The sequence below is a fragment of the Balaenoptera borealis genome, assembly GCF_965194805.1.
Source record: "Balaenoptera borealis genome assembly, chromosome: 10".
Classification (NCBI taxonomy): domain Eukaryota; kingdom Metazoa; phylum Chordata; class Mammalia; order Artiodactyla; family Balaenopteridae; genus Balaenoptera; species Balaenoptera borealis.
Genome location: NC_138874.1, coordinates 104974066 through 105000337, shown reverse-complemented (window position 1 = coordinate 105000337; position 26272 = coordinate 104974066). Strand labels below are relative to the sequence as shown.

Here is a 26272-nt window from a genome sequence, read left to right as displayed (position 1 = left end):
AGGTCTTCTGCCCATTTTTGGATTGGGTTGTTTGTTTTTTTGATATTGAGCTGCATGAGCTGCTTGTATACTTTGGAGATTAATCCTTTGTCAGTTGCTTCATTTGCAAATATTTTCTCCCATTCTGAGGGTTGTCTTTTCATCTTCTTTATGGTTTCCTTTGCTGTTCAAAAGCTTTTAAGTTTCATTAGGTCCCATTTGTTTATTTTTGTTTTTATTTCCCTTACTCTAGAAGGTGGGTCAAAAAAGGATCTTGCTGTGATTTAAGTCATAGAGTGTTCTGCCTAAGTTTTTCTCTAAGAGTTTTATAGTGTCTGGCCTTACATTTAGGTCTTTAATCCATTTAGAGTTTATTTTTGTGTATGGTGTTAAGGAGTGTTTTAATTTCATTCTTTTACATGTAGCTGTCCAGTTTTCCCAGCACCACTTATTGAAGAGGCTGTCTTCTCTCCATTGTATATTCTTGCCTCCTTTGTCAAAGATAAGGTAACCATATGTGCATGGGTTTATCTCTGGGCTTTTTATCCTGTTCCATTGATCTATATTTCTGTTTTTGTGCCAGTACCATACTGTCTTGATTACTGTAGTTTTGTAGTATAGTCTGAAGTCCAGGACCCTGATTCCTCCAGCTCCGTTTTTCTTTCTCAAGATTGCTTTGGCTATTTGGGGTCTTTTGTGTTTCCATACAAATTGTAAAATTTTTTGTTCTAGTTCTGTGAAAAATGCCATTGGTAATTTGATAGGGATTGCATTGAATCTGTAGATTGCTTTGGATAGTATAGTCAATTTCACAATGTTGATTCTTCCCATCCAAGAACATGGTATGTCTCTCCATCTGTTTGTATTATCTTTGATTTCTTTCATCAGTGTCTTATAGTTTTCTGCATACAGGTCTTTTGACTTCTTAGGTAGGTTTATTCCTAGGTATTTTATTCTTTTTGTTGCAATGGAAAATGGGAGTGTTTCCTTAATTTCTCTTTCTGATTTTTTGTTGTTAGTGTATAGGAATGCAAGAGATTTCTGTGCAGTAATTTTGTATCCTGCTACTTTACCAAATTCATTGATTAGCTCTAGTAGTTTTCTGGTGTCATCTTTAGGATTTTCTATGTACAGTGTCATGTCATCTGCAAACAGTGACAGTTTAACTTCTTCTTTTCCAATTTGTATTCCTTTTATTTCTTTTCCTTCTCTGATTGCCATGGCTAAAACTTCCAAAACTGTGTTGAAAATAGTGGTGAGAGTGGGCACCCTTGTCTCGTTCCTGATCTTAGAGGAAATGCTTTCAGTTTTTCACCATTGAGAATGATGCCGGCTGTGGGCTTGTCATATATGGCGTTTATTATATTGAGGTAGGTTCCCTCTATGCCCACTTTCTGGAGGGTTTTTTATCATAAATGGGTGTTGAATTTTGTCAAAAGCTTTTTCTGCATCTGTTGAGATTATCATAAGGTTTTTATCCTTCAATTTGTCAATATGATGTATCACATTGATTGATTTGCATATATTGAAGAATCCTTGCATTCCTGGGATAAACCCCAGTTGATCATGGTGTATGATCCTTTTAATGTGTTGTTGGATTCTGTTTGCTAGTATTTTGTTGAGGATTTTTGCATCTATATTCATCAGTGATATTGGCCTGTAATTTTCCTTTTTTGTGACATCTTTGTCTGGTTTTGGTATCAGGGTCATGGTGGCCTCTTAGAATGAGTTTGGGAGTGTTCCTCCCTCTGCTATGTTTTGGAAGAGTTTGAGAAGAATATGTGTTAGCTCTTCTCTAAATGTTTGATAGAATTCGCCTGTGAAGCCATCTGGTCCTGGGCTTTTGTTTGTTGGAAGATTTTAAATCACATTTTCAATTTCAGTGCTTGTGATTGGTCTGTTCATATTTTCTATTTCTTCCTGGTTCAGTCTTGGAAGGTTGTACTTTTCTAAGAATTTGTCCATTTCTTCCAGGTTGTCCATTTTATTGGCATATAGTTGCTTGTAGTAGTCTCTCATGATCCTTTGTATTTCTGCAGTGTCAGTTGTTACTTCTCCTTTTTCATTTCTAATTCTGTTGATTTGAGTCTTCTCCCTTTTTTTCCTGATGAGTCTGGCTAATGGGTTATCAATTTTGTTTATCTTCTCAAAGAACCAGTTTTATTTTTATTAATCTTTGCTATCGTTTCCTTCTTTTCTTTTTCATTTACTTCTGATATGATCTTTATAATTTCTTTCCTTCCGGTAACTTTGGGTTTTTTTTTGTGCTTCTTTCTCTAACTGCTTTAGGTGTAAGGTTAGGTTGTTTATTTGAGATTTTTCTTGTTTCTTGTGGTAGGATTGTATTGCTATAACCTTCCCTCTTAGAACGACAAAACTTTTGGAGGGTAAAATAAATAATACCCTCTTACCTTTACTCAGACCGTAGCACTTTCAATCCTCATGGAGAGCCAGGGTTTCAAGACAGTGCATTTTCTCCTCATTTTACAGGTGAAGACTGTCTAGGGGCAGACTTGTTATTGCAGAAGTCTACTTCCTTCTCTGCCCCGCTTCTCCTGCCAGCTTGGGAGGGCCTTTGGGGGGACAGTTTTAGGTCCGTTACCTGGCTGTGTAGCCATTGGTGCCTGAATTGCATGTAGCAGACCCATGCCGGGTTGGGGCAGGGAGAGCCTGGCTTGTGGACCCACTGTGTTGCCCAAGAGAGCTGCTCCAGTCCTGTGCATGAGGCCTGCTCTATTGTGAAGGTGAAATGAAATACCTCAAGTCAAGTGCTTGGCTTGGTGTCCAGCATAAAATAAGCAAACACAGAGGGAACTGATGATGATGAAGAGGAAACTCGGTGTTATGGTCATTCTTTACCATGGAGCATCCATTCTCTATCACCAAACACTTACTGTGTGCCAGCCCCTGGGCCAAGCACCCTACACACATTGCCTCATTTAATCTTCTCAACAGCACTGGAAGGTGGGGGCAATCATTATTACCATTTCACAGATGACAAAAGTAAGGCTTAGAGTAACTAAGATCACAAAAGTGGCAAAGTTGGGATTCCACTGCAGGTCTGTGACAGGCATGATGAGGCATGAGCAATAAGTGTGATTTTTATCTGTGTTGTACAGATGGGGAGACTGGGCATCAGAGGGCTTGGTGACCTGCCCAAAACCACACAGCAAATATGTGCAGCACCTGGCTCTTGGAGCCAGGGGTCCTGAGGCCAGGTCTGGTGCTTGTCCCACTACGACATAGTGATAACCTCTGTTGGCAAAGTGCCTTCTGTGTGTCCCAGGATCCCTGGTGTCCTTCTGGGATCCTCTTGGTCCTTAGCAACCTGGGAGGAAGTCCTGGCGAGAGGCTGGATGGGACCCAGGATGGCCTGAGCCTGATCTTTGGCTCCTGCTGGCCATAGGTTTGCTTGTAGAATAATGGGTGTGTGCCAGCGCGGGGCTGGGAAACATCAGGGCATCTTTGTCCTTGCTCCACTGACCACCAGATTGTTCTTCTCACAAGTGGCCGAAAACCTTGGCCAGCTGAGTAGGAAGGCTAAGAAGTTATTTTATTTTATTTTCCAAATTTACAGATTTTCTGAGGAGAGGGCGATTAAGAAAAGCATCCTACTGGGAAAAGTGTACACTCTTTTACAAAGCTGCCTCACTCATTACTGGGAACTGGTTGTGAGTAACAGCCAATTGTAACGGCCAACGTTGATGGAAAGCTTCCTTTGTTGAAGAAACTGGGTTAAGTATTATCTAATGTAATGCTCCAATGGCTCTAGAATATGTGGTTTTATCAATCCTCTTTCACAAGTTATTCAGAGAGGATGGATGACTTACCCAAGGCCACACAGCTAGGAAAGGATGGAGCTGGAATTCAAACCCAAGTATAATCCAACTCCCAAATCCACATGCCTTAACCACTCTGCTCCCTGCCCCCTGCCCTGCAGGGCCTTGCTTCCTGATGGAGGAGAGAGAGGGTGGGTGAGGCCCAGACCATGTATCTTATAAATTTTGCATGCCTGGATACTGGTCAGGGTCTGCTTGAATTTTGGTTATGCCTGTCTGTTTCTCTCCTTTCCACTGAGACTAGGAGCTCCTAGAGGGCTAGGTCCATGTCTGGCTAGACTTTGTGTCTCAGCACAGTGAGGGGTCTGGCACGTGTCTGATGGAACTGGAGAATGAATGGGAAAGAAGGCAAGAGAGGATGAATGGACGGCCAGGTGTCTTAGCTGATTGGGAGTGGGATGCTTTTGGAAATGGTGCGACTTTTATGCAAACTTTAGGTATAAAAGGAAGAGGGCATGGACCCATTTCCTTGACTTGACTTGTTTAAGAGCATGTCCTTTACTGCCAAGTAGCTGGCCGACTTGACCTCCCTACCCTTAATGTCCCCATCTGTAAATATACACTGATACTAATTTGTACTTCTTAGAGGAAGGGCTGTGAGCATTAAATGAGCATATTTACACAAAACGTGTAAATGACAGCTACTGTGAATTCTTCCTGGGAGAGTTAGTTTTTAAAAATTAAGTAATTTGGGTGATAGGTACCTGGGGGTTCATTATATCATTCTCTCTGCTTGTGCTGATGCTTGAAATTTTCCGCAATAAGACATTTTAAAAACAAGTAATATAAATTTGAGATGTTAGTTTTGTTTAGAAAACAAATGCAGGTATATTACTGAATACAGTGCAAACTATACATGCAATTTTAAAATAAAACACAAAAATAAACGAATGGCTTAAAGCAGCCCCTTAGAATTATGATCTCAGCCAAGGTTACTCATGATCTCACCAGGCCTTCCATTTTTTCATCCTAAAAATTTTGAGAATAGTGACGCCTCCCTGCGAGCGCTTTATGATTCAAGTGAGATGTGAGGGTGCTTTTTAAACTATAATTCTGCCTTCCAGATTCGATGATTTGTTCATTCATTCAACATGTTTCTTGAGGCCTTGCTAGGTGCCAGGTGCCAGGCTAGGTGTGGGGACACAGTCCTGCACAACTCTCCATGGGATGCAGGATAGACCCAGGCTCTCTACTGAGCTCAGCCTGCCCAGGTGCAAATTCTGACTCTGCTGCTTACTCCCTGGGTATCCATGGTGGGCCTCAGTTTCCTTGTCTGTAAAATGGGGACAATAATAATATAGTTTCCTCTTCCGCATTGCAGTGAAGTTTGACTGGGGCAATAGAAGTAAAGTGTCCAGCAGTGTCTAGCACACAGCAAGTGCTTAATAAATGTTCATTATTACTACGGCCCACATGGAGATTATAGCCTAGTGGGGGAGGCTCACAATAAACAAATAAGCAAAATGACTTTAAAGTATGTGTGTGCCATGGAGAAATGGGGTGGCATGATAAGACAGGGAACAGCAGGTGAGGCCAGGGAGGGCTTCTCCGAGGAGCTGACCTTTAAGGTGAGCCAGTCAGAAGATATAAAGCAGGGGTGGAGGTGGGGGCAGAGGTCAGCAGAGGCTGAGGCAGGAAGAGCTGGGCCTGCTAAATGACCATAGTAGTATGGGCAGGTTGTGAACTGATCAACCCTGGGAGGCATCCTAGACATTGTGGGTCAGCATATTTTTTTAGTTCCATTTTCTGGCACATGGAATGAGTATGTTATTTCGACTAAGCATATTAGGCTGATTTTCCAGCAGTTGGAAGTGAAGTGTCTTAAGAAAGGGGCCCCTTGTTCTAATTGTTGCAAATACGTCATATGGGCTAGCAGAGGGCCAGGAGTCAGAGAAGGGAACAGGGGTGTGACCGGGATAAGGCTGGTAGGGTGGACACGGCTACATCTCCAGGGCCTCATAGGCCTGGGAAACAGGTACGGGTTTGATCCTAATTCCAGTGGGAAGTCTTCGGAGGGGTTATGGCCAGAGGAAAAGTGGATCTCTGCAAACGTTCCAGCCATCCCTCAGGCGGCTTCAAAAGCTGGACTGAAGGGGACACAAGAGTAGTGGCTGGAGGGCTCAGGGGACTGAAGCTGATAGGAGATGAAAGAGGTGGTCTGTGCCGGCATGATGATGGTGGCCATGCAGAGGTGGGACGCTCATCACTCATTTGTTAATGAGGAAAAAGGCCAAGGGAAAGTAAACACCAAAGGGAGGTGTGGAGAAGTAGACAGGACTTAAGAGAGCTTATAGCCACAGGCTGTTTCTTTTTCCTGAATCCACGAAGTCCTCAAAGACCCCACAGTTCTCCATCTCCTCACTTAGGTCAAGATGCCTGTGCTTTATTCCCACATGGCCCGGAGCTTTGTCCAGATTGGAAATCCATCTCAAGCATATGGATCTGGAATTTTCTAATAAAGGGGATGAGCAAATTTGTGAGGATGAGCAAATCTGAGTTTGGGACTGGAGGGAGGTGCTGGTCGAAGGGCCAGGCCTGGTGCCGTGGTTCGGCTCGTGTCAGGCCCAGCTGCTGCCGGGGGGTGCTGGCTCTGGGCCGGACGCTGAGCTCTCCACTTGCACTGTCCTCAATGATCTTCCTACCGTGTGAGGTTGATGCCATCAGTATCCACGTTTTACAGGGAGAGGTGGAGCCTGTGAGAAGGTGTATAACCTGACCAGGGTCACCCAGGCCTGTGTGATGCCAGAGCCCTCGCCATCACAAGCTGAGTCATGACACGGCCTCCTCCACCCACCCCGCCTGCAGGAAAGCCACCATTTTGTTTCATTGCCAAGCAGCAGAGGCTTTGGAGTTTGGCTCTTAATCTGACATCTAAGAGTCCTCGGCTGGGCTTCAGGGTGCTGAGACCCTGGAGCTGTATGGGGTGGGGTGGGGGGTGAGTACAAACCTGTGCATGGTTCTGGGGAGGAGAGTCACAACTCTGTTTCCCAAGAGGGTTTGTGACACCCTTTCCCCCAAATAAAGATAGAGACTTGCTGGCCAAGAGTATAAATTTTGGCTGTTTTGAACAGTGCCTGGTACGTAGTAAAACCTCAGTAAATATCTGTAGAAGGAGTAAATGAAGGTCTACAGCTTTCAGAACTGAAGGACATCTTTTCATGGGCCCTTAGGAAAGACTTAAAAGCACCTTAATGTAACCTCCCCACTTTACAGGTGAGGAAACCGAGGCCCAGAAATAAGATCCCACCAGGCTGAGCTCAGGAACTTGGTGACCTAAAGATGGATCTCCTTTCCTTTCAGCCCAGTGCTGCCTATGCCTCTTTTCCAGGCAAATACCGTAACGATGAGTCTGGCACCAGGAAGTAAACGCATGACTGTGCAGACCAAGAGGGCACACCAGCCTGCCTCCATCTAGTGCATATGTCCCTGGGATGGGGTAGAACAATCTAGACAGGCAGCTGTAGGAGTGTGGGTGACCAGGCAGCACCATGATTAGGGGGAGATTTGCATTTTCAAGGGCTCTTCTTGGGCTTTGAGGCTGCAGGTGGCTGGACCTGGCTGGATCCGCTCAGATTTATCTTTACATTGTGCAGAGCGCACCTTGCCCGTTACAGAATTCTAGAAAGCTAGAGAGGAGGGATCCTGGGGGTCAAGGCACCAAGACATGGATATCGTCATCTACCGGGCTCATTTCCACAGAGCTGGAAACGGCCTTAGTGCCTCTACCAGAGTCCCAGTCAGTCATCACCAATCGGTCACAGAAGGAGCCGTCTCCTGCTGGGCCTTTTGCAGAGGGGGACGCGCTTGGGGTGGGCTTGTGGTGGAGCTGAGCTGGGAGTCAGGGGGCTGGAGTCTGGCCCCAGCTCTGTCACCAATCATGCGACTTTGAACAAGAGATTTAGCGTCGCCCCAGTTTCCACTCCATTATTGATGTACTTGACCATTCATTCATTTCTTCAACAAATATTTATCATGCACCTACTGTGAGCCGGGCACTGGGCTGTGAGCTAGAGAAGAGGAAAGACGTAGCTTTTCTCTGTAACAGGAAAACTTTTGGCTCTAACAGTCTATCTTTCGTTGCAGCTCTTGCGAGACCTCCCCTGGCCATACCATCATTTCAATTTTCCTTCTCTGAGCCTTGTTTCACTTTGCAGTGTCCCCCTTGAGATGTGACTTCCAGAATGTTCCATTTTATTATGAACCAGGAGCTTGCAGGGCCAGGGTTTGAGCAGTTCTGAGAATGCTGCTGAGAGAGTAACCACAGACGTTTCTTCTGCTGTTTAAAATATTTACTAAAAAGATTCGGATAACCCTTCATTACCTGAGCAGGCATTTCCAAAGTTTACACTGCAGGTCGTAGTGATTGTAATATCTTGAGAAATAATTTTCTCTGGCCCTTGAATTTTTCCGCTGGAAGAGTCATGCAGCAGCCCATGTTGTATATGTGGTGTGTGTTTTGCAATGTTAATGGAGAGGCTGATTCACACCAGATGGGATGGAAATTGAAGGGAAAAGGATGTATAAACTGTACACCGTGATTCGGCTATGAGGTTGGATTTTTTAAATGTACTAGAAGTCAGAGGTCAAGGACCTGACACATGCCCAGGCTTTCCCCATACGTTTTTATGTTGCCTTAGCTCATCTGAATCTTGGTCTTGCTATAAAGGAGTCACTTTTATGATATTTAGTTTATAGACAAAATTCTGGTGCCATATCATAAAGTCCAAAGCAGCTTTTACTGGAAACTTCCTACATAAAAGCTCAGCTTTGGATGAGTATCAGTGTTTCTCAAACTTGAAAAGAATTTTTTTGGGGATAAACATTAAAGAAAAAAAAAAAAGCCTCTCACCCCTGTATCTTCTGTGTGTCTTTATCAGCCAAGAAAATTTTGCTTAGATCCATTCTATAATTTATAATACACAAGGAGTAGGCATTTTTGTGGTCCAAATTTACAAATTAAACAATAAGAAGTCCTATTTACTGTGGCATATATAGCCTGGCCCTATGCTGAGTGTTTTACATATATCATCTCCCATAATTATCCTACCTATGACTATCAACCCCTTTTATAGATGAAGAAACAGACCAAGGGAGGTGTGTCCCCAGGTCACCTGAAGGGGGCGGGGAGGGGCTCAGTCCAGATTTGGACTCTGGTCCGGCTGACCCCCCTGACCCATGCTCTTCTCCACTCTGCTTCCTCCGGTTGTACTTCCCCTGTCCCATGTCCCGATGAGTCCACAGGACCAGCGCCCTCAGCGGTAGATCCATCAGCAAATGTTCTGCAGTTTCGTCTGAGCTGGGGCGGGAGGACTCAGCCACTGCCCTCAGCCACCCACTCCCCACCTGTCCAGTGTGTCGAGCCCTTTTCACAGTGGGCGGTGGGTGCAGGTGACAGGGTATCCTGGCTGCCTGGTGGACTAGTTAGCTGGGTGGGCCTCTGGGCTTGGGCTTCCGTTTGCATGAATTGATATTGGAGGGGGGAGGGTACGTCTTTGTTTGGACCAAAGAACAAAGAGGGAGGCTGTTGGTGGGAGATGTCTGTGGATGGGTGGGTGAGGAGGATCCTGGAGAGGATGAGAAAGGTGAGGGCCTGAAGCTGAGGAGGCTGCTTGCCTTTAGCATTTAACTAGCTGTCTGTTCAGGTACCATGCCAGAGTCTGGGAGCTACAGATGTGGCTGTGGCCCACCTACACTTGGGGAGCTGCAGCTAGAGGCGGAGATGGGCAGCCTAAAGTTGGAACAACCCGAGAACAACCCAAGTGCTCACCTCAGAGTTCTAGTCTCAGCTCTGCATCTTCTTAACTAGGTGGGCCTTGGTATTGTCATCTATACAGTGGGTTAATAATAACACTGACCCCTGAGTTGTGATAAGTGCTAGGACAGGAACGCTTGGGGAGTCAGGTGCAGAGGACAGAGGAGGGCCTCATGCTGTCTTGGAGGGCTTCCTGGAAGAAGTGCCATCTAAGCTGAGACCTGGAGGAGGAGAGAGGTTTACCTGGCCAAATGAGCAGAGAATGGGCTCCCAGTGGAGGTATGGGCTTTTTGGGAACCTGAGGACAGACCCATGTGGCTGGAGTGACCAGCATGAGGGGACCGGAAGGTGGTGACTTGGTTCTGGCCTGGGCCTCTTTCTGGGACTCAAGTGTCCAGCTGAGATGTGAAATTGGTACTGGTGGGGTGGGGCATCCTCACTGCCCCAGTGGCCGAGGGTGGAGAAGAAATCGTATATGGAGGGTGCTGTGGGACATCCACGGGGAGCACTGCGAGGAGGGGTTTCTGGAGGGGAGCTGGAGGAGACTTGCTGCCGAGTGACCTCCCACAGATCTGGACTTGACTTGCTCTGAAACGGCTGAGAGAGCCCCCGGGAGTCAGTGTGACGTCCTGATGGCGGGCTTGGTCCTTCCTGCTGGGCAAAGCCTGTTGTGTTCTAGTTTCACTGACTGAGTCAGTCCATCCACCATCAAGCATTTATTGAGTGCCTGCCATGTGCCAGGCACTGTTCTGGTCACTGGGATAGAGAGGTGAGCCCCAGAGTCCGAGATCCTATACTCATGGAGCTTAATTCCTAGTGGGGAGGGGCAGCAGCCTTAGATGGAATGGTCTGGGAAGGTGCCAGTGCCCGAAGGAAGGGAGGGGCAAGGCCCGTGATGCTCTTGGGGCCTGTGACCAACGAGGGCAGCGGCCCTGAGGCGGGGCCAGTTTGGCATGCTCAGATGGGTGACCTGTGCTTGAGGGAGGGGAGAGCTGAAGGCGTGAGAGTCAGGAGGCGTCAGGAGGCCAGTTCATGTAGGATCTGGTAGCAGCAGAAGGGTTCTGGTTGCTGTTCGGGAAGAGACCATGGGCATCAAAGGAGGATGGAGGGAGCCCTTCTTGATGTCCAGTGACAAGAGACGGGCCTGGCCCTGAATCCCAGCTCTGCTACTAATAGCCTGAGGAAGCCAAGCAGGCGCCTCAACCTCCGTGTGCTTCCACGTCCTCTCCTGTAAAACAGCAAGGCCACCGCGACAATTCGGTGAGATGGTGCGTGCAGACTATCCCAGCACCTGGCTTGCTGAGCATGTGCTCACCAGGGCGATTCTTAACTACTGTGATGCTTATTAAAGCCACGAGGGCAAACCCAAGGCAGAGAGTGCCTCGCCTTTCATGCTCCCTGAAAATCAAAACTGTCTGCTCTCTGCCCACGGCAGGGCCTGCATGTCATTGCTCATCTGCGTCACATGCTCTCCTGTCACCGCAGCTGGGGGTCAGGGGAGAGGGCAGATGGTGCCCAAGGCCTTTCCATGGCAGGTGGTAGGAGGGCGAGGGCTGTGGGCTTCCTGCTGATTCTGACAGGCTGCCAAGGCCAAGGTCTTGACACCGGGGGTCAGGACCCTGATGGGTAGGGACAGGGTGCCATGAGGACACTGAAGAGGGGCACCCAGGCCAGAATGGGGGTGCAGGGAAGGCTTCCTGGATTGGGGAGATCCATGCTGAGTTCTCCAGGTTGCTGGTGGTAGCAGGATGAGGGGAGGAGTGGTCCAAACCTCAAATGCATTTTAAGGTGTTTGAAATCCCAGCATAAGAGAGACAGGGGTGGGCGGGAGGGATTGAAAGAAGTCATAGGGGAGAGATGGAGCTGGAGAGGTGGGCAGGGCAGACTGGATTCCCAAAGAATGGACTGAGGGGGCAGGACAGGAGCCAGAGGTCCGACCAGTGAGGGGGCCCTGCAGACCCGTAGGCAGTGAGAGCTGATGGGGCTTGGACACGGAGGTGGCCGTGAGGACAGAGAGATCAACTGGGCAACACTTGACTTGGAGACTGAATAAACTTGGATGGATGCAGAGAGCATTGAAAACCGATGCCCAGGTGTGTGGCTTGGCGACTGGAGGGTGGTGCTGCCTTTACTGAGACCAGGCACCCAGGAGGGGGGGCAGGAGAGGATGAGCCGGGCTTTGGTTGAGTGGGAAGGGCTTGGGAAGCACCCTGGGGAGACTTTCAGTAGGTCTGGAGCCCTGGAGGAAAGTCCAGCCCTGGCTGTGGAGGTGGGCTTCCCTGCAGATAGACGGTGGAGCCTCCTGAGTACAGCCTGGGCAGCAGACAGTGTAGAGGGAGGACAAAAAGAGAGGTGTGTGAGTATGTAGAATACCGTGGGAGCCTGGGGGTGCGGGGCAGTGTAGGTTTCCTTCTGCTGACGGCTTTGGACTGGGGCCTTGACGGATGTCTGGATGTGCGCAGGTGGAGGAGGGAAGTGAAGGGGGTGCCAAACATGGAGATACAGGCAGCTTGTGACCGTGGCCGAGGAAGGCTGGTGGAGGAAAGGCTTCTTGGGAAAGAGACTACAGAAGAGGAAGGTTGGGCTCACTAGTATTGTGAAACATGTTGCATGTCTCTCTAAAGAGTCAGGGCTTTTTCCCATAGATGAGGGAAGCCCAGCATGGTTTTGAGCACAAGAGAGACTCAGTCAGAACCATGTTTAATAGAAAGCTCTTTTGGCATCACTGCCTAGGCATGTGTCCACGTGACACTGAAGCTCAGTGGACAGAGTGCTGGTGACTGTCCCTGCCCTCTCATATTCCAATCCAGGGAGCCTCAGCCCGGCCATCTTCACGCACTGGGGACATATGAGCTGAACTGGGAAGGCAGCTCTCGGGTTGATGCAGGGCCAGTGGCGGCCCTTCTACTCTTCATCCTGAGCCTGCTCATCCAGGTTGTCACCTGGACAGCTGCCTCAACCCTTCCTCTTGCCTGTGTTTGGGTGCTACATACTCTTGGCCTCCAGACCATCTCTTGGGTCTTCCTCTGAGCAAGCAAGCCACCTTGGTAAGGAGAGGTTGCTCTGTAGGAAGACACTGTTCTCTACTCTGGAAGCCCCCCTTCCATATGCCCTTACTGCCCACCGCCCCACCCAACTGGCCATTGTCCACTTTTTAAAAAGCTTATGACTTAATAATATCTAATACTTGTTGGACTGCATATCATGCACCAGACCCCAAGTGAAACATATTACACGCATCATCTCATCTAGTCCTCTTCAGTCTTAGGAAGTGGGTTCTCCTGTTGCACCCATTTCACAGATGAAAATACTAAGGCTTGGAGAGGTTAAATAACTTGCCCGTGGTCTCACACAAAGTCAGAGACTGTACATTTGGGATTTTTAATGCAGGCAGATAGACGACAAGTTGATCCTTTTAACTCATCACCCAGACCATTACCCTCTGAGCAGACCCCAGTCTCTGGGCTCTCCCTGTAGCCCTCTGACCACCCCTTCTTCCATAAACGGGCTGCACGATTACACCTCCCCTAAGCACCCTTTTGGAGTTGTGGCCCATCTCAAGGCAGAGGGAAAGCTGGTGGTTTTGACCTAGGTGGGGATTCCAGCCTGGGCACTTACTTGCTGTGTGTGTTCTTGGAATCATCACTTAACACCCTCAAACCTCAGTTTTCTTATCTGCAAAATGGGGACCTCTGGTCCCCAACTCTAAGAGTTATTCGGAGAAAATGAGATAAGGCTCTTAAGCTCTTAGCATAGTGTCAGGCACAAGGGGAAGGATCCAGTGACTGTGATCATTAGAATCTTATCACGGCCCTGGTTGCCTCTTTGCACAGCGGACTCAGAAGCCACCTGGCCAGGACCGAACAGGTGCCCGTGGCACGTGTGTGGTGGAGCCAGAGGACAGGGAGAATGAATCACTGACCTCCCAAGCCCTGAATTATTAATGTCGTTATTCTCAGACTTGTAAGGAGGGCCCGGGTGGGAGCCCATATATGCAAGGCTCCACGCAGCCTCCGCAGCAAGCGCCTCCCGCGTCCCGAGTTGCCATGGAGTCCGGCAGGCGGCCTGGGGGCGGACGCCCGCGTCGGTGCCCACAGCACCGCCCCAGCTCAGGTGTTCGGTCTGCGGCCTGAGCGCTGGCCGCGCCGGGTTCCGCCTTTGCGCGGGTCCTTGACCGCTCCTCTGGGACCCTAGGGGAGAGGAATAAACTGGAATGGGCGTCCTCTGGAGAGTGGGGTGCGTGTGCAGTGCTTGCTGTAGGGCTTCAGCCCCCGGCCGTTCCAAAGGTCTGGCGCGTAGCGGGGCCAAGGGGGCCTGAAATCCAGTCCCCGCCGCTCGCCCACCCGAGCGCCCTGTGCGCGCCTGCTTCCGGCCGGCTGGCGAGCCACCGGGCCCGGGCCGCGCCACCACCCGGGGTGCGGCCGCCTCAGGGTTGAGGCCCGGAGAGGAGGGGCCCGGCTAGGCGCGGCGGCTCCGGGCGGGAGGACCCGGCGCTCTCCGCTGGGCCGGACGCCGCGCCTTCCTTCCCAGGCGGGCCGGCTGGGCGGGGCGGGGCGCGGGGCGCGGGGCGCGGGGCGGGCCCTGGAGGAGCACGGGGAGGAGCCCGAGCTGCGGCGGCGGCCGCGTCAGAGCAGTTCTCCGGCTACCCGGCGGCTCAGACCCGGCCCGAGCGCCCGCCGAGAACACGGACAGGGACCTGCACGGGCACGGGCGCCGCGCCGGAGGCTCCTCTCGCGGGCGGGGGCTGCGCGACCATGGCGGACAAGGAGGCCGGCGGCAGCGACACTGGGCCCCGAGGTGAGCGCAGGGTGCGGGTCCTGCGGCTGCGGCGGGGCGGGCGGAGGAGGGATGAGGCGCGCTCGGCGCCCCGCAGTCCCCTCGCGGGCCGCGGGAAAGTAGGCGCCCCCGCTCCACCTTTCCCTAGCAGGCAGGCCCGGGGTCACAACCGCGGCGGGGCCGGGAGTCCAGGGGGCCATGGGTGGCGCGCTGGTCACGTGCTCCGCTCCCAGCTGGGGTGCGGACACTGCGGCGAGGACCGCAGCCCCCGCCCGGACACCCCACTGTCCCCGCCGCGGGATGTCGCCTCCTGCGGGGGCCCAATGCACGTCTGGGTGAGAACCGTCCCCCATGTCCGTCCCCTGCGTGCTATGCGGGGACGCCCGCGCTGGCCATTTAAACGGTCGGCCTCGGGGTGACCCGGTGTCCCCAGCGGCTCATTTTCGTGACTCAGCGAGGCGGGGGTGGGCACCAGGGGGAGTCAGAGATTTGGACCTGTTCTCTCACCCCGACGAGGCCGGACGGACGCACCCGGAGTGGCGGCTGTAGCTCCGGGCCGAACTGCATCTCACTCTCCATCCCCGCCCATCCCCGGGGATTCTCTGGGCTGAGGAAGAGGGAAGCGGCGGGGGCTCCTCTATCCCTTCTTGCCCGGGCTCGCGGGGAGGAGACGGCGCCCAGTGCAGAGGACAGACGCTCGCATTTCGCAAATGTGCCAGGGCCGCTTTCTTTGGGAAGCGTGGTTCAGGCTGAGAAAGTGGGGGGAGGGAGGGGAAGGAGCGAGACTGGACCTGGGAGTGGGGGAAAGAGGAGGGACAGCTCTTGGATCCCAGGGCTATAAATCATGGCTTTCGCCAGCAGAGGGGACAGGCTGGCCAGGACTGTGGGTCCCAAGTGGGGAAAGTTGGGCGCACGGAGGGTGCGCGCATCCCTGACCTGCAGGGCCTCGGCAGTAGCAGCTGCTGGAGGGGAGCGTGGCCCGGGGGCTTCCTCCGGAGCGACAAGGCAAGCCTCCTAGCGAGGACGAAATTAAAATGCCTAGGGCGTAAGGGAAATTCATCCAGGAAAGGAGCGCTCGGCTCTGCGGGGACCCCACCGGAGCTGGGGAAACTGATTCAGGTGGCAGCACAACCACCACGAGAAGTGTACTCGCAGTCTTGCTGTCTGTGGCCGCGTCCCCTCGCCCACTGATGAGCTCCGAGTCGCACCTGCCCCCTCCCCAGCCCATTGTTCCTGCGGATCTGGGAGGTGCCTCCCGACACGACACTGCAGTGGTGGGGGAGTGCTGGGGGGAGGGGGAGATCCTGACAAGGCTCATTCCTGGAAGGGACGTGGAGAGTCCAGGCGGGGCCTAAATACAGCATCCCAAATCTGACCCCCTCCCCTGCCCTTCCTCAGCTGGCAAACACGGGCAATGGGCTGGAGGCTGTCTTTGTCTGAACATCACTCAGCAACTGGATTGATTTATCTTTTCCCCACCCTTCTCCTTTAAATTGGACAAAAAAAAAAAAAAAGTAGGATGATAGGGAGGGACATCAGAACTGCTAAGGACTGCTAAAGCTTAAGTTAGTGAAGCAGTTTCTTGCCTCTCATGCTAGAATAGTGGGTGGCTATATCCAGTGCAAGGTTGGCCATAGGATTTGTCAGATCAGAAGAGTGAGCAGCGACGTGTACCAGCCTCCTCCCCCGCTTTGTCTAGAAAAATGGAATTCAGCACCCCCGCCCTGCACAGACACTCACAGGGGCGCTGTGTAGTTGTCTCCTCTCAGGCTGCGAGAGCTGCCCATCCAGAATGGGGAGACATGTGGGGTGTGCTGGGCCACCTGCCACTGCTGCCTGTATCTATTCTAGAGTGTTTCTTCACTTCCAGTGATCTGTGGTTCAAGGCATGCTGTGACAATTCCAGGCACATGGACTTGGGACACAGAGCAGGCTGTCCCTGGCAGCTCACTGCTTCTCTCGGGCCTCCATCCCTTCATCTATAAGATGAGAGATATTAATAGTATCTCATAGGAGCAGAGCTTGCTCACCCACCACCTAACATGTCTATTTCTAAGGTTTCCTCACTGCATATTCTGTGCTGGGCAATGAACATGCATTATTTTATTTCTTAAAGCCACACGAGAAACCTGGTACCAGCATTCCCCTTTTACTGGGTAGGAAATCTAAACATAGGTTGAATGACCTATCCAAGGTCACATATCTAGTGAGTATTGATTTGGATCTAGGCCATCTGATTCCAGGGCTCCAGCCCTTCACCACCATCCTGTATAGCCCCTGTGGGCCAGTGATTACCATTCTATTAGGGACATAAAAATGATTGCTCTTCAGGGGATTATTTCCAGGATTCTCTCGGTGCCAGAGGCATCAAAGTGTGTTGGGACTTGGAAGCAGTGGGAGCCCCAGGTGGTGGGGTATGCTAGAAGGGATGGCCATAAAGCTATAAAACTTTTCCCAGTAAATCAAGTGGGGGACGTGCCTGTGAAACAAGAATGGCAGGTTGGTAGGCATTGAAGCAGGGTGGCGGGTACCTGACGGTTCATTACTATTCCATTTGCTTTGTATGTGTTTGCAAGTTTCGTTAATAGAACATTTAAATTAGTTACTTTATAGAATCAGAGGGTCTACCCTTTAACCCCTGGAGCTTTGGACCAAAAAGGCTGAGATGACCCTCAGTCTTGCCCCCACCAATACCTGAGTTGGTTGACATGTGGCGCCCTAGAAGGATGAGGGGAACTGGGGGGCTGGGGTGGTTCAGGCTGGACTAGCTCCTGTGGTGACCGAGTCAGGGCTAGGTGTGGGCAGTGGAAACCAGGTCGCTTGCTCCAGGGTGGGGGGAAGGGAAGGAGAGGCACAGCAGGCAGGGGTTTTGCCTGGGTTGGGGGTACCTCTGGAAGCAGTGCTTTGGGCTTTGGAGATGGGATTCTTACCATCCTGGCAGGTAATCGTAATAAAAATAAACATTTTAAATTGTGACGTTTATTGAGGACTTAGTTTATATTGAAATCTGAGAATACTGAATTATCTCACTTAGCCCTGATCACATTTGTTATTGGATGAATGACTCTAGGAGGGGGCACTTTTACCCCTATTTCACTGAGGAGAAAGCTGCCAGGCCAGCGTGGCACATCTGGAAACGGGCTGAGTGAGGGTTAGGAGGTGGTCTCGCAGCATGTGCTGGGCCCTCCGGGAGTTGTGTTGAGCGTCTGCATGAATGAGTGCATGACTAATAGAGTGCGGCTGCCCCACTTTCCTGTGGCCACCAAACTCCAGATGGGCATGGAAGGGTGCTGGTTGCAGCTCCCAAAGGAGCCAAGAAAAAGTCGAAGTGATGCTCTGGGTATCACTAGTTAGGGCTGTGGCCATGGGATCCACTTGCATGTCCACACCTGCCTTGCAGCTCTGTCCCCTGTCACCGTGATGCACGCCTGTGCATGTTTCCCACACCGTCTCCTGCGTTTCCCAGAGCCCTGTCATCTCCTATGGCCCTCATGCAGTTCCTCCTATCTGGAACATCCTCACTTTCTCTAGCAAACTCCTGCTCATCCTTCAAAACTCAGCTCAGGTATCACTTCTCAGGAAGCCTTCCTGGACTCCTCCATCTGGATGAGATCCTGCCTGTGTGGGGCAAAGCCTTTGGTGCTAACCATGGCTAATCCCAACTAGCGTTCATTCCAGTTTCCTATGGGAATATCCCACTGACTCCCCCAACAGCCCCAGGAGGTTGGTGTTATTATTACCCCATTTTGTTGATGCGGCAGTTGAGGCCTTTGAGAAATTTTGTAACTTTGCCCAGCCAATGAATCTATTCACCCAGCCAATGAATGCTGGAGTTGGGGTATGAATTGGTCATGGAACCTAAAAGATTGTGCTCTTTCTCTCAATCCCTTTTCTCCAAACAGGGGCAGGGACTGTGTCTTTCATTTCCATACTCTTAGGGAGGCACATAGTAGGTGCTCAATAAATGTCCTACTGTGTGTTGAGTGAATCTCAGTCAGCAAGCTGTGAGGGAGCACAGCAGTGGGGAATGGCATCCACATCCTGCCCACTCCACAGGGAAGTGGCGCTTCTAGAAACGCGGATGCCCAGGAGTGGGCGGAAGCTGGAGGGGGAGGTGGGTGAGGTTCAGTCAATCCCTGAAGAGATGCGACTTTGATTCCAACAAGGCTTTGAGTGACGACTCAATCTTGTGGGGGCGAAGTGCTCTCGTCGCATAAATAGGCCTCTTTGGTGAGGGAGAAAGCTTCTTTATTATCGCTGCGCATAATTAGAATGGCAGGGAGGAACCAGGGGTTTAATGAATAAGCAGCATGTGGCAGGGAGCGATCGCCTCCCACCCGGGTCTGGGCATTGCCAGGAGAGCCGGGTGAGCCAAGGAGATGACCAAGAAGAGCAAGCACTGCTCAGAAACGACCCTGACCCCACCGCAGCGGGCTCTGCAGATCCTTGCTGCGTTACGTTTATTGCAAATGACTCCCAGTCCTGCTTTTGGTCCAGATGTGCACTAGAGGTGCGGAGGGCTGGAGGAGCAAAGTGGCTTTGGAGCCCAAAGACTGCGGGTCAGCTCCACCTAAGCTTTCCTTGCCTGGTCTGTGAAAGGGGTGCATGATGCCTGCTGGGTCTGTTGTGGGAACAGTGGAGAGAACAGATGGGCAAGAAACTGTTTTGAACGCTTTTGAACACCTTTCCCCATCTTTGCAGAGTCCACTGGTGGGAAGCAAGAATGAGGGCAGCGGCCATCCAGGGCTAGTCCTGGAGCGGGTGGTGTCAGGAGCCACACTTTTTGGCCACTGGACATTTCCTGGGGTTAGTTACCACAGTGGTTCTTAATCCTGGCTGCCTGTTAGAAGCACTTGGAGAGTGTTTTAAAATTCCTGGTGCCCAGGCCTCACCCCAGAACTATTATATCAGGACCTCTTTGAGTGAGTGGCCAAGTCTGAGAGTCACTGAGTTTTCACATGTCTGCATTTCAGACTTGGGACCTTAGCACGTGGGAGTGGAGGGGAGGGAGCTGCAGACACGGTCCACTCCCTGGTGCTGGACCGTCTGAGTCACCAGGGAGTTTTAAGCACCAGCCCTGTGTTAAATACTTCACCTGTCTCATCTCATTAAATCTTCATAAGTACTCCATGAAGTGGGTGATTTTACACAAGGGGAAACTGAGGCTGAGCGGAATTAAATGCATTCCCCCGGGTGACCTAGCTCTCGGGGGTGGTGCTAGAACAGAGCTCAGGGCTGTCAGGAAAGCCTCCTCAGGCGCCTCTTATCCTCAGGGAACTGCTTCTCCGTCTGTCTTTAGCTACTTCAGGTTCCCCTCTTCTGTACCGACCACCCAAACTATAATGTATTATTTAAAAAATTGACCTACTGTTTTTCTTTAATGCACTTATTTTAAGAGTCTTATTTATATCACTTCCATAAATAGAAAACCTGTATCATTTCCACAAACAGAAGGTAACCATAGCCCAAATGCATGGAACCCACATGAAGTTAGTACACTTTAGGCAGATCCTGCTGCCTGCAGAAGGTTTTGTGCTAAGGCTGCGCTCTGGGTACAGAGGGAGACTAGAGAGTTTTAGAGGAGGTCAAGGACATGGGAGCATCAGACTCTTTCATGGAAACAGGCTCAAGAGGGGCTTGAACAGGAAGGGAAAAGCTTTAGGAATCACCTGGGGGGAGGTCATTAAAATTCTCATTCCCAGATTTTCTGGAATTAGACCCACCAGGGAAATGGGGCCTGGGGATATATTTGCAAAGCCCATCAATGAGTCTTATAATTGGGCGAGAATTAGTGTGAAATGTGACTGCCTGGTCCCTGGCGCACCAGGGGAATGGGACCCTCCCTCTGGGGATCCCTGCACTAGAGTGTGCCGCTCTGGGTTGGCCAGGTGGGGAGGAGAGAATGTTCCAATGGGATTTTACAAGAGCAGTCAGCTTGGATTCCAATCCTAGCTTCACTACTTATCAGCAATGGGATTCTGGGCAATTTACTTACTCCCCCCCACCTCAGTTTCCTCATCTGTAAAGTGGGAATAACCTTAGTACCCATCCCAGAGTGGATTTTATTTACTCCCATAACCCCTGCTAAGTGCTGAGTACACTTCCTGGCTCATGGTGAATACTTGCTGTTGTCCACTATTATTGTTTATTATTATGAATCCTGTGGATGGAGATAGGGCAGTTATCAGAGGCTGCATTTCGTCCAGGAGGCTCAGAGGAAAGAAGGGCTGGACGAGATCCCACTGCTGGGAAGGGGCAGACACAGCCTGAGCCTCAGGCCCCGCGGCTTCGTGTCCAGCAGGCCCAGGTCTTTATTTTATTTATTTAACATCTTTATTGGAATATAATTGCTTTACGATGGTGTATTAGTTTCTGCTGTATAACAAAGTGAATCAGCTATACATATACATATATCCCCATATCTCCTCCCTCTTGCGTCTCCCTCTCACCCTCCCTATCTCACCCCTCTAGGTGGACACAAAGGACCGAGCTGATCTCCCTGTGCTATGCAGCTGCTTCCCACTAGCTATCTATTTTACATTTGGTAGTGTGTATATGTCCATGCCACTCTCTCACTTCGTCCCAGCTTTCCCTCACCCCCCACCGTGTCCTGAAGTGCACTCTGTATTTCTGCATCTTTATTCCTGTCCTGCCCTTAGGTTCTTCAGAACCATTTTTTTTTTTTTTTTTTAGATTCCATATATATGTGTTAGCATACGGTATTTGTTTTTCTCTTTCTGACTTACTTCACTCTGTATGACAGTCTCTAGGTCCATCCACCTCACTGCAAATAACTCAATTTCATTTCTTTTTATGGCTGAGTAATATTCCATTGTATATATGCACCACATCTTCTTTATCCATTCATCTGTCGATGGACACTTAGGTTGCTTCCATGTCCTGGCTATTGTAAATATAGCTGCAATGAACATTTTGGTACATGACTCTTTTTTTTTAGAAATTTAGGTTTTATTTTTATTTTTATTTTTATTTTTTTAAATTAATTAATGAATTTATTTATTTATTTATGGCTGTGTTGGGTCTTCGTTTCTGTGCGAGGGCTTTCTCTAGTTGTGGCAAACGGGGGCCACGCTTCATCGCGGTGCGTGGGCCTCTCACTATCGCGGCCTCTCTTGTTGCGGAGCACAGGCTCCAGATGCGCAGGCTCAGTAATTATGGCTCACAGGCCTAGTTGCTCCGCGGCATGTGGGATCTTCCCAGACCAGGGCTCAAACCCGTGTCCCCTGCATTGGCAGGCAGACTCTCAACCACTGCGCCACCAGGGAAGCCCCATGACTCTTTTTGAATTATGGTTTTCTCAGGGTATATGCCCAGTAGTGGGATTGCTGGGTCATATGGTAGTTCTATTTTTAGTTTTTTAAGGACCCTCCATACTGTTCTCCATGGTGGCTGTATCAATTTACATTCCCACCAACAGTGCAGGAGGGTTCCCTTTTCTCCACACCCTCTCCAGGATTTATTGTTTGTAGATTTTTTTTTTTTTTAAATTTAAGACATCAGCAGGTTTGTGTTTTTATTTTTTTAAATTATTTATTTATTTTTAGCTGTGTTGGGTCTTCGTTTCTGTGCAAGGGCTTTCTCCAGTTGCAGCAAGCGGGGGCCACTCTTCATTGCAGTGCGCGGGCCTCTCACTATCGCGGCCTCTCTTGTTGTGGAGCACAGGCTCCAGACGCGCAGGCTCAGTAGTTGTGGCTCATGGGCCTAGTTGCTCTGCGGCATGTGGGATCTTCCCAGACCAAGGCTCGAACCCATGTCCCCTGCATTGGCAGGCAGATTCTCAACCACTGCGCCACCAGGGAAGCCCTGTTTGTAGATTTTTTGATGATGGCCATTCTGACTGATGTGAGCTGATACCTCATTGTAGTTTTGATTTGCATTTCTCTAATGATTAGTGATGTTGAGTGTTCTTTCATGTGTTTGTTGGCAATCTGTATATCTTCTTTGGAGAAATGTCTATTTAGGTCCCTTCTGCCCATTTTTGGATTGGGTTCTTTGTTTTTTTGATATTGAGCTGCATGAGCTGCTTGTATATTTTGGAGATTAATCCTCTGTCAGTTGCTTCATTTGCAAATATTTTCTCCCATTCTGAGGGTTGTCTTTTCATCTCTTTTATGGTTTCCTTTGCTGTGCAAAAGCTTTTAAGTTTCATTAGGTTCCATTTGTTTATTTTTGTTTTTATTTCCATTTCTCTAGGAGGTGGGTCAAAAAGGATCTTGCTGTGATTTATGTCATGGAGTGTTCTGCCTATGTTTTCCTCTAAGAGTTTTATAGTGTCTGGCCTTACATTTAGGTCTTTAATCCATTTTGAGTTTATTTTTGTGTATGGTGTTAGGGAGCGTTCTAATCTCATTCTTTTACATGTAGCTGTCCAGTTTTCCCAGCACCACTTATTGAAGAGGCTGTCTCCACTGTATATTCTTGCCTCCTTTATCAAAGATAAGGTGACCATATGTGCATGAGTTTATCTCTGGGCTTTCTATCCTGTTCCATTGATCTATATTTCTGCTTTTGTACCAGTACCATACTGTCTTGATTACTGTAGCTTTGTAGTATAGTCTGAAGTCCAGGACCCTGATTCCTCCAGCTCTGTTTTTCTTTCTCAAGATTGCTTTGGCTATTCGGGGTCTTCTGTGTGTCCATACAAATTGTGATATTTTTTGTTCTAATTCTGTGAAAAATGCCATTGGTAATTTGATGGGGATTGGATTGAATCTGTAGATTGCTTTGGGTAGTACAGTCATTTTCACAATGTTGATTCTTCCAATCCAAGAACATGGTATATCTCTCCATCTGTTTGTATCATCTTTAATTTCTTTCATCAGTGTCTTATAATTTTCTGCATACAGGTCTTTGTCTCCTTAGGTAGGTTTATTCCTAGGTATTTTAGTCTTTTTGTTGCAGTTGTAGATGGGAGTGTTTCCTTAATTTCTCTTTCAGATTTTTCATCACTAGTGTATAGGAATGCAAGGGATTTCTGTGCATTGATTTTGTATCCTGCTACTTTACCAAATTCATTGATTAGCTCTAGTAGTTTTCTGGTAGCATCTTTAGGATTCTCTATGTATAGTATCATGTCATCTGCAAACAGTGACAGTTTTACTTCTTCTTTTCTGATTTGGATTCCTCTTACTTCTTTTTCTTCTCTGATTGCTGTGGCTAAAACTTCCAAAACTATGTTGAATAATAGTGGTCAGAGTGGGCAACCTTGTCTTGTTCAGACCCAGGTCTTTAGAGGAGAGCTGGTGTCTCAGGATGCTGACCCTGCTTGGCTTTCACTTAGCCCTTTGCCAAGGCTCTGAGCTCCACGATGGGTTTCTGACTGGGGCACCAGTGGGGTTCAAGGTCTCTTTGCATACCTGGGCTCTATCCAGGGCTGCCCAACCTCTGCCCTGAATGGACTCCCAGACCACCATCGGAATGACTCGGCCCGCCGTGATGATGCCCCAGATCTGGAGCTTTGCAGATTCTGCTCTGAGCTCTGCCAGGACCACCCTCCCTTTCCAGCCTTGACTGTGACCTGGCAGCTGTAGATGTCAGGAGGGGCCGACAGCTGCTCCACCGCACCCCTTCTGGGGAACTGTGACCTGCAGAGTGTGCACCTTGATTTTAGTCCCCTTATCTTTAGGGTGGCCGTGTGTCTGGGTTTGCCGGGACAGTTCTGCTCTATGCCTCTTGTCCCAGTGAAAGCATTAATAGTGACTCTGTTCACTTTCTGAGTATCTCAGTTTGGAAGATAAATTATGTGGTCGTGTTACTTATCTCTGTCCTCTTCTCAACCATCTGGGCCTCAAGTGGGATGAAGGAGGCAGGAGGGTGTATGGTTAAACTCGAGCTTTTGCTTCTGATGCTTCTAGGTTCAGATGTGTTTAACATCTGGGTGAAACATTGCTGTGCCTCAATTTCTTCTGCTGTAAACAAGGATGAATAATAATCCTGCTCCACTGGGGTGTTGTGACTATTAAGTGAGAGACAGTATGTCCAGGGCTGGGCATGAGGCTGGTACCTAGAGGGGGCTCAGTAAATGGCTGTAATTGATTATTATCATTGTTGGTTTGATTTGGGAGATGTAATGGTTAAATGTGGGGTCTGGAGCCAGACTGCCTGGGCTCAGCTGTGGGCTGTGTCGTTTACCTGTTCTGTGGCCCCAGCGAGTTACTTAACCTCTTAAAGGCTCAGTTTTCTCATCTGTAAAATATGGATTGTGATAGTCTTCTTCATATGGTTTTTGTGAGGATTAAATGAGTTTATACAAGAAAAGCACTTAGAACAGAGCCCAGCACAAAGTAGACACTAAATTAATGTTAGCTATTATTATTAACTGTTTTTGTTATTACAGATAAAAGTTCCAAGTTACGTTCTTGTAGTCAGGAGGAATTACCCAGTGTATTAGTTTCCTACTGCTGTTGTAAAAATGATCACAAACTCAGTGGCATAAAACAACACAAATGTATTATCTTATAGTTTGGAGGTTGGAAGTAATTCCAAACTGGGTCTCATCGGTCTAAAGTCAAGGTGCTGGCAGAGCTGTGTTCCTTCTGGAGGCTCTAGGGGAGAACCCGCCTCCTCGCATTTTCCTGCTTCTAGAGGTCACCTGCATTCCTTGGCTCGCGGCCCCTTCTTCCATCTTCAAAGTGCATCGCTCCAATCTCTGCTTCCATTGTCACATCTTCCCCCTGACTGTGCCCCTCCTACCTCCTCTTATAAGGACTCTTGTATAAGGATCTCTTATTAGGCCCACCTGGATAATCCAGGATAATCTCCCTCTTTCAAGATCCTTAATTTAATCACATCTGCAAAATCCTTTTTTCATATATTCACGGTTCCAGGGATTAGAACACAGGCACATTTGGGGTGGGCGGCGCGTTTTTCAGCCTACCACAGTCAGAAAGATTCAGGTGCGTTGGTTAGGGAGTCTTCACCCTCCCCCAGGAGCAGTGTGAATGTTGGGAACTGTTCTCCTCTGTGTTTTACATCTGTCGGGTTCCTCTTGAACCTGCTGCATGATGCCTTCCTAGAGTTTGGGTTGTTGGTCAGCCCTTGGCTTTGAATCAATCCTGGTAGGGTCTTTGGAGACACTGCCACTTTGGGGGCTGGATTAGATCCTTCTTAGGGGCCTATGGAATCATTGAGACCTGAATCAAAGGTTTATTGGCTCCCAAGTGGGGGAAACTATTAAATTAATAAAGAATTAGTGAAATATCTACAAAATATCACATTATATCTGCTTTTGCTATGTAAGAAACTATCCCAGGATTTAATGGTTTAAAACAATAGCCATTGTATTTGCTCCTGATTCTGTTGGCAGGTCTCTGCTGGGTAGGTCTTTTACTGGCTTTGCCTAGGGTCACTAATGTGACTGCAGCCATCTGATGACTCAGCTGGGCTGGAGAGTCCAGATAGCCTCACTCATGGGCCTGGGGGGTGGTGCTGGCTGGCAGCTGGGTTCTTTCTCCATGTGGTCTTTCATCCTCAAGGAGGCTAGCTCGGGCTCCTGCACGTGGTGGTCTCAGGGCAGCAGGAGGAGGAGGGGCGAGGCTGCAAGGCCTTGAGACCTTCCTGAGAAGTCATTCTAGTCCTCAAAGCAATTCACCAGGCCAGCCAGAGGCAAGGGGTGGAGAAACAGACTCCACCTCTTTTTTTTTTTTTTTTTTAAAGTACTCTTTTCATATCAGAACATTTTAAACCCCACATTTGTTTATTTATTTATTTATTTATGGCTGTGTTGGGTCTTTGTTTCTGTGCGAGGGCTTTCTCTAGTTGTGGCAAGCGGGGGCCACTCTTCATCGCGGTGCGCGGGCCTCTCACTATCGCGGCCTCTCTTGTTGCGGAGCACAGGCTCCAGACGCGCAGGCTCAGTAGTTGTGGCTCACGGGCCCAGTCGCTCCGCGGCATGTGGGATCTTCCC

General features: G+C 49.4%; 1 protein-coding gene across 4 annotated transcripts in view; it reads left to right on the top strand.

Annotated features, from left to right (window-relative positions):
• HSPA12A (heat shock protein family A (Hsp70) member 12A) overlaps nucleotides 1–26272 on the top strand; it is a 163517-nt gene that overhangs the window by 79756 nt on the left and 57489 nt on the right. For 2 of the 4 annotated variants that reach the window (XM_082407822.1, XM_082407823.1), the window contains exon 1: nucleotides 14177–14367. The exons of 1 other annotated variant lie outside the window; for it this stretch is intronic. In XM_082407822.1, the coding sequence (XP_082263948.1) occupies nucleotides 14325–14367 (43 nt within the window). In that variant the 5' untranslated portion in view covers nucleotides 14177–14324. Of the gene's footprint in view, nucleotides 1–14176; nucleotides 14379–26272 lie in introns of those variants that run through there. One more of the 4 variants, XM_082407824.1, reaches the window with a different exon arrangement.